Raw genomic sequence first — 8271 nt, 5'->3', positions numbered from 1 at the left:
CAGAAAAGCCTGTTGTTCTCCCCTCACCCCTGAGGGGATCCTAGCAATGGCCTTTCAGGTGGTTAAAGGTGGATGCAAAGAATTTCCACAGTAATATTGATTTGCCTGAGGCAGTGMCTCCCAGGCTGCTCTTACAGATAAAAGAAAGGAGAAGGTGTTCACCTGCCTTCTTTTGAATGCTCACTTAAAGCACAAAGGACTCACATCCCAGAGACATTTACTCTGTGCTTGAAATGGGGCCTGAGATCATAGGCGTTCATGATAGTTCAGGTTGAAGGGACCACAGGAGGCCTGTAGTGCAATGTGCTGCTCAAAGCAGGGTCAGATAGAGGGTCAGGAACCAAGGAATGCCCCTGCCAAAGGACTTCTGGGATTACAGAGAAGGAGAAGGCAGTAGAGGGTTGACAGGGTGGTACAAGTCTCATGGATAAAAGGCTTTCCTTTTTCCCCTTCTCCAGAGAATGAAATCCTCAGCTCTCCACAGAGAAGAACCTGGGACAAGAACTTTGCCACTAACATGGAGCCAGAGAAGCTTCTGAGTCCCTTATAGACAGAGTCTGGTCCAAAGGCCACCACCCCAATGGCACCAGACACCCAGGCATGCCTGCCTTCTTGCTGGGCACCCTGCAGCCCCAGCCAGGAGGTCTGCGAGAAATAGACTGGGATCTGCAGCCTGCAGCCCTGGCCACCCAGCAGGTGTGGTGGGACCCTGCTTCTCTAGATGACACTGGGCTCTCCTGCATTTCCCCAGTGTGGAGCCTGCCTCCCCTCCAGCTGGGAATACAGCCTGGCAGAGAGGGCCAACATGGGAAACAAGATCCCTGTTCTGGGGTGTGAAGAGAGAGGGGAGGGCGGAGGGGGATCTGCTCATGCCCTGGGCACTGATTCCCTCCCTGCAGCCAGTACAGCCCTGCTGATGCCCTGTAACCCATAAGCCCAAGAGATGGGACTGCAATCTGCTCTGGCTCTAAAGATTTCTCAGCCCTTCAGACCCTGGATGCAAAGCACTGGTCTGGGGACACCTCAGCAGTCAAAGGGCCTGGATGCCTGGTGTGTTCCTGAGAACGTCTCTGTAGTCTCCCAGCACTGTTCTGACTCCTGTTGCCCATGAAGCTGAGACTCCTTCTGAGGATGAACTCACTCACTGTGACTCTGAGGACAGGCTTGACCAGGCAGTACAAATGCCAGCAAGGCCTCAACCCCACAACASTGTCCCCTGCCCCTCACTCTGCCTTCCAGACCCTTCCTCCTACAGGGTTTGGGTCAGGAGGGACTGCTGGAGATCTCCAGGACCACAATTTGCTCTGAGCTGGGCTAACTTGACAGTTAGACGAGGTTGCTAGGTGCTTTCTCCAGGAGAATTTTGAAAAATCTCCTGTCCCCTGCTCCAGTGCTGCTGAACTACCACGGTTATTTCTTTTTTTTTTCCTTCAACTTCTTTGAACTTTCCCTTCCTGCATTTTCTCCTTGTTGTCTCTTGTCCTTTCCTCCACTTGGCCCCCCAACCAGACCATCCCGTCTGCTTTGACTGAGGACAATCACAACCTCATCTCCACGCACAGCACAGATYCTGGGATSTGTTGGGACCATGCAGGCAGGCTGTGGTCCAAGCAGACCTGTGTGCTGCAGATCTGTACATGTTCTCAGACAAGAACGTATGGAGACATAACATGACCCAGGGCAGAACCTGTGGGCCAGTGCCAGGGCAGAGCCGGGAAACACAGGCATGAGAAGAGAAGACCTCCAGCAGCTCCTCTCCACACCTGGGCTGGGAGTGACGCATCCAGCAGTGTTCCTGAGAGATGACAGTGACACAGGACAGGGAGGACTGTGAGCTGCAGTGCTTGGCACTGACCATCTGTGCTGGGTCTGGGAGTCCTGACAGGTGGTGCTGGTGGCTGTAGCCCTCAAGAACCCCCCAACCCTGCTTGCAGCAGCGAGTCCTCTCCAAGACTTTCAGGAGCTTCTGGAGTATCCTGGCTCCCATCAGCACCTCATGCCTCCACTAGCCCAGACCTGCTGCCCTGCATACGGCCCCAGAGCCACACTGTGCAGACACGCAATGGAGAGGATGCATTCTGGGGTGGGGAAACATCCCCCCAGCATGGTCCCCATGACAGCCCTTAGTGCCCTGTCCCCCTCATCCCTCCTGCCTGGCAGCCTCCCACCAGCCCCCAGACCCTGCCCAGCCCTGTCCCTGTCCCCCTAGGGTTAGCAGAAGGCCATGTTCTGGGGACTCATGAAGTCTGAGCCTGCAGAAAGGCCAAGCAGGGCTGGCCATTCCCGCCATAAAGGTGCAGCAGGCAGACGGAGCTGGTTACAAACAAATATCACCCCTCACCAGGACCACAGGGAATGGACAGTGCTAGAAACGGCTGCCATGAAAGGCTGGATGTGTGAGGAGTTTCCTGGGACAGTTTCTCCTCTCTGTTCATGCAGCAACAAGCTGGGCTAGAACTTTGCACTGAGGCACTCCACTTGAGGGCCCCCATGGGAAGAGAATGGTCTACAGGCCCAGTAGATGGCCTCGGGACCTCCTCTGCATGCTCCCTGACACCCCCGCAGAGGACCCAGCAGAGGACTTGTCCTCCCGGAGCTCACAGCTGGACATTCAGTCCTCCAGCTGGGTATGGACCCTTGTCTGGGGATGATGTTTCAGGTAAAGGACAGGCACGCAGTGTAGGCAAGTTTGTCTCAAGGAAATGTTCTGGGGACAGGGTGTGAGGGACAGCTGCTTTGGAGGAAGAGCCCAGCCTTCAGGCACTGCACCAGAAAGAACCTACTTTATTACAGAGATACTGTGAGGGAGTCAGCTCTGACCCAGTGTTGGACACAACTTTATATGGGCACCAGGTGAGACAGAGCAGTCTCAGTGAAGGTAGAATGAATCCAAGCATTTGTGCAGCATCATGGTGACAAATAATAATAACAACAGCAATAATAGTCATAATAAAAATAAAGTGAACAAACAACGCTCAGTCCTCGTACGGGACACAGGGGGAGTCATTTGTGGAGAGCAATGGCAATGTTACCACTGCTGAAAAATGTCCATGAAATCACTTTCCTCAGGGCATCTTTGAGCTCCTTGTTCCTCATGCTGTAGATGACAGGGTTCATTGCTGGAGGCACCACTGCATACAGAAAAGCCACCACCAGATCCAGAGTTGGGGAGGAGAGGGAGGGGGGCTTCAAGTAGGCAAAGATGTCAGTGCTGATAAAGAGGGAGACCACGGCCAGGTGAGGGAGGCACATGGAAAAGGCTTTGTGTCGTCCCTGCTCGGAGGGCAAGCTCAGCACAACTCTGAAGATCTGCACGTAGGACAGCACAACGAAAACGAAACACCCAAAGCCTAGACAGGCAGTAACCACAAGAAGGCCAACTTCGCTGAGGTAGGAGTCTGAGCAGGAGAGCTTGAGGATCTGGGGGATTTCACAGAAGAACTGGTCTAGGACATTGCCTTGGCAGAGTGGTATTGAAAATGTGTTCCCAGTGTGCAGGACAGAACACAGAAAACCACTGGCCCAGACAGCTGCTGCCATTCTGACACAAGCTGTGCTGTCCATGACTGTGCCATAGTGCAGGGGTTTGCAGATGGCAACATAGCGGTCATAGGCCATGACAGTGAGGAGAGAATACTCTCCTCCCAACAAGAAGACAAATAGAAAGACTTGAGCAGCACATCCTGAGTATGAAATGGCCCTGGTGTCCCACAGGGAATTGGCCATGGATTTGGGGACAGTGGTGGAGATGGTGCCAAGGTCCAGAACAGAGAGGTTGAGGAGGAAGAAGTACATGGGGGTGTGGAGGCGGTGGTCGCAGGCTACGGCTGTGATGATGAGGCCGTTGCCCAGGAGGGCAGCCAGGTAGATGCCCAGGAAGAGCCAGAAGTGCAAGAGCTGCAGCTCCCGTGTGTCCGCAAATGCCAGGAGGAGGAACTCGTTGAGGGAACTGCTGTTGGACATTTGCTTCCTCAGGGCTTAGTGGGCTGTGCAAAGGAGAAAAGACATTGAGAAATTAGGAGAGACTTTTCAAGCCAAGAAATCCCCAGATGTTGCAGGTCTCATACAAGCCCCATATTGCCTCTCTCTTTAATGAGAGGATCTTTGTGCAGCTCCCATGCTGGAGCTCTGCTTTGCCCTGCCTGAGTGGGCTGTGAGGAGCAGGGACCTCTGCCCATGGCTCCACAGGAGTCACTCCTGGTGTCAAGCAGTGGGCACAGGGGAACAGGGGTGACCAGCTCTGACAGTCATAATTTCTGTCAGGTGAAAGCCACTCATCGTGTAGAAGGGCTTTTCAGCGTCTTCCCTCCAAATTCTAAAGAATGAGGTTTGAGGAACAGAGTTTCAGGGATTATATAGGAATTTTATTTTAATTTAGATGTCCTTGACACCCCTGGGGAGTGTTCCTCAAAGGTAGAAATCCTTGGCATTTCTACTATGAGTCCTGAGAGGAAAGCATCCACTGTGCCTTCTTGCAGAGTGAGGAAAGCTAGTCTGTCTGTTAGTCTCGTTCCCACCTGTCCTGTGCTCGCAACCTCTTGGAGCTGGAGGATGATCACGCTCATATGTTGCTCTAAAAAGAAACCAGCCCCTGCTGAGAGCACACGAGTCCAGTTTCAAAGTGCACATCTCCAAACTTCTCACCCTTTCTCCAGGCACCTGAGGGAGCTCTCCACACTCCCCTTCTCTGCACGCACTCTGCCAGGACACTATAAGGAAACGGTCAAAGGACTGTTAGGACTGGAGATGGGCTCTCGCTAAGGGAGAGTCAGCTCATTTCCCAGCCCCACAGACTGCATTTCCTGGAGCTCCACAAGTCAGGAGGAGGCTGGGGCAACCTCATTCCCATGCAGACCCCTCTGCTGCACAACCTGCAGCATCCATGTCTGAACTGCAGCTGAAGCCCCTCCCCCCCCTCCGAAAAATCAGAGAGCCTGAGAGCAAGAACAGGAGCAGCATGGAAAGGAGGGGAAACAAGGAGCAACACCATGATCCTTCTGTCAAGGGAGGCAAGAAGAGAGAGACAGACGGGAACTCAGGAAAGCCTTCACCTTACCAGCTAGGCATGCCGCCTCACAGGCAGTGGCATCACAGGGCAGTCACTCTCAGTCCCTTTGTTGGGCACCTCTCCTCTGCCAGAGGGCTGGCTGCAGAGAAGGCAGCTCATGCCCTGGACCCCATGGCTGTCAGGGCAGAGGCTCTGCTGGTGGGGAGAGGAGACACAGGGAGCTTGCTCAGAGGAAGGTGCCTGCATTGGAGGGACTGACCATGACTTGCCCAAATCCATCCTCCCATGATGATTCTGTTGGCACTTCCCTCTCACTCCCTGCGCAGCTCTGCAACCTGGAGCTGCTCATGCTGCCTGCAGCTTTCTCTCTCCCAACATCTTTTCCCTGTCAGTGCTTACGGACCCTGTCCCACCCTCTCTGTGCACAGCTCTGCCCTACAGAAACCTCCCGTGACCGGACACTGTCCAGGGCATCTCTGTGCTCACAGGTCCTAAGGAGCAGGTCACATTAGCCCTRATAAGACCATGAAGGTGATGCTGGTGCTGCTGTAGGTGGAGGTGGGGTTGGAAGGGTTTGCTGAGCTTTCTCACAGACCTCCTGATCTCTGAGAGGGAAGGTCAGCGAGTCCCAGGTCCTTGCCAAAACAGAAAACTCTTTCCTTTTTCCTCCCTGCCAACATTAGGAAACTGAAAGCCCTGGAAGGAAAGCTCCTTCCCTTTCGAGTAGCCTTTTTTTACACCTTCCTCTGAGATGCAGTGACACTGATCTGAATCACAGCCCTGCGCAGACCTGTGTGCATATCCCAGCTTCACAGCCCTGCACCATCCTTGGGAGAAAGTAGCAGCATGCCCTGTCCCTGTGACGATTTGGCAGGGGATCCCTGCTCTGAAGCATCTCCCCCTCCTCTGCAAAGGAGAGCGGTCCTTTAAAAGTCTATCAGTCATGGGATGAAATAGGTGTAGAAGATCCTTCCAGGAACCTCAGTAGAATTGCCCTGCAGCCAGAGACTTACTGTGTTCAGGGCTGTGAAGACTTCTCTCACAATAAGCTCTCCTCTCTCCTCCCACTCCACACTGCCTTGCACTTCTCTCTGCCTTSTCWCCTCTCATGTCAGCAGCAGCAGGCAGTGCCCGGAGCCCTGCTGCTCTTTGCAGAGGAGCTGCTCCTGCACACAGCTGTCTCTGGGCAGTGCTGCCTGGGTGCCATGAGCTCCCTCCATCCCCAGAGACTGGCCTCACTCAGGAGCAGAGGCCCAGCTGAGCTCATGAATTTCTCTGTCCCTTGTGCTCCTTCCTCCTGGGAAATGTTCACTCCAATAAACTAAAATAGTCAGGATGGTCACCCTCTAAGCACTGAAGGAAGACTGATTCCAGCATTACAGATTGTTTCATCAGAGCATGGTTATCTGCAAGAGGTGGAAACGTCCCACTCTAGAAGCTCCGATTCCCATCTCTTACCTAGGCAGGACATGTAGAAAGGAGCAAGAAGGGAGCTGATTGACACAAGGTTCAGGTGCTGACTCAGATGAGTCAATGTGGGCATCTCCTTCTGGTTTGGAAGGTCCTGGGTTGGAGTGGGATTCAGCAAACTCCTGTGAACTCCAGAAACACACAGCAGGTGGGATTCCCCTTGCCCAAGCTGAAGTGTGCATAACATAGATGTCTGCATGGGAGCTCTTTCTCCAAGCTCCCATTGTAATCACCTCAGATGGAGGGTGGGAGTCAGTTATCTGGTGACACCTGTTGACATTGGAAGAGACAGAGGTGGTCCCAGGCATGTGCCAGTGTCTGCTTGCTCTGATGGAGCAACTGGGAGACCCACATCCTTCTAGAGCACGAGGTGGGGGCCAGGTGGAGAATTCCCTTGRCCATCTCAAATGACACTAGATGCCCACTACTGTTAGAGCACCCCTCACTATGATGCTGAGACACATGGAGATGCCTACAGTGCAAACTACTATTGCAATTCAGTGCACACACTTGATGTAATGACATAGAAACAGGCTGGCAGGGCTATGTCAGATGCCTGGGGTTTCTAGCACAACCACATGGATGGGTCCTATGGGAAAACCATGCCCCTTTGGAGTGGTTGCTGGGCAGACAACCCAGGTTATCTCAGGCTTTCCTACCTGTGCCCAGACAACTGAATCCCACCACTGCCTTTAGGCAAAGTCCGTCCTGACTGCATTCAAGCATGCTGAATAAATGGGAGGCACATCACAGCAAGGTCTCTGCTCTAGTCTCTGCACTCTCAAACAGTTCTTGCTCTCCTCTTCTTCCTGAACCTTTTCTCACCCCCCAAGAAGATATGAAGAGGGATTGGGCTAATGATGTCCTCAGGGTGGCTGGATCACAGGCTGTCCAGGCCTAGGGACTTCTTCAGTGGCACCTTGTCCTGCCTGGAGATTGCTTCACCTCTGTCACAGGCCACAAGGTGCTACAAATCAGCTCAGGCAGCCAACCCCTCTCCTGCCATTTCTGCACAGCCCAGCTCTGTTTTTCGCTGGCCTTGGGCACTGCAGGCTTTGCTCTCTTAGTGGGAACCTCCTTTCACCATTACATTGCCACCTGTTATCTAGGCCAGCATGGCTCTGCTCTGAAGTGGGGCCATGGCACACACAGTGCTCTTGGTAACACGATTCACCACAACCATTCTGCTCTCCGTGCCACAGCTGATGCTCTGCAGCCCAAATATATGCAAATGCATGCAGCCTGGGGTAGAGACAGGAGCAGATGGAGATGTACAAGCTTTAACAGGTCTGAAACATCATTGGAATAATTGAGATGTGGTGGGATCACTCACATGACTGGAGGGCAATTCTTGTAGGGTACAATCTCTTCAGAAGAGGCTGTCAGAGAAGATGAGGAGGGAGGATGTCTTCTGTGTGAATGGGCAGCTCGGATGTGTGCTAAATGTCCTTTACCTAGACTTTAGCAATGTATTTGACACTGTCTCCCACAATATTCTTGCATGCATGTTAAAACATTACAGTCTAGAAGAGCAGACAGGCGGATGGGAAGAAAGCTGCTTGGATGATCAGAAACTCAGAGGGCAGTGGTGAATGGGTAGTACTCTTCCTGGAAGCCAGGGAGAAGTGGAGCACCCGAGGGTCTCTCCAGGAACTTGTCCTGTTTATCATCTGTATCAGTGACATAGAGGAGGCAACACTCATCATGCCTGTAGATGAGGGCTGCCATTCCGAGGGACCTAGAGAGGCAGGAGGAATGGGCTGTCAGGAGCCTCATGAAATTCAACAAGGACA

The 8271-nt window shown here is 53.1% G+C and overlaps 1 protein-coding gene across 1 annotated transcript; it reads right to left on the bottom strand.

Moving 5' to 3' along the window:
• Positions 1–3003: 3003 nt before the first annotated feature.
• LOC112963395 (olfactory receptor 14C36-like) lies at positions 3004–3966 on the bottom strand. The gene has a single exon (XM_026060393.1). The coding sequence runs from the start codon at positions 3961–3963 to the stop codon at positions 3004–3006; it is 960 nt and encodes a 319-aa protein (XP_025916178.1). The 5' UTR covers positions 3964–3966.
• Between the last annotated feature and the right edge of the window lie 4305 nt (positions 3967–8271).

Source organism: Apteryx rowi, unplaced genomic scaffold (assembly GCF_003343035.1).
Source record: "Apteryx rowi isolate R43461 unplaced genomic scaffold, aptRow1 scaffold_1686, whole genome shotgun sequence".
Lineage (NCBI taxonomy): Eukaryota > Metazoa > Chordata > Aves > Apterygiformes > Apterygidae > Apteryx > Apteryx rowi.
Note: the sequence above shows the minus strand (reverse complement) of the source record. Positions and strands in the feature narration are given on the sequence as shown.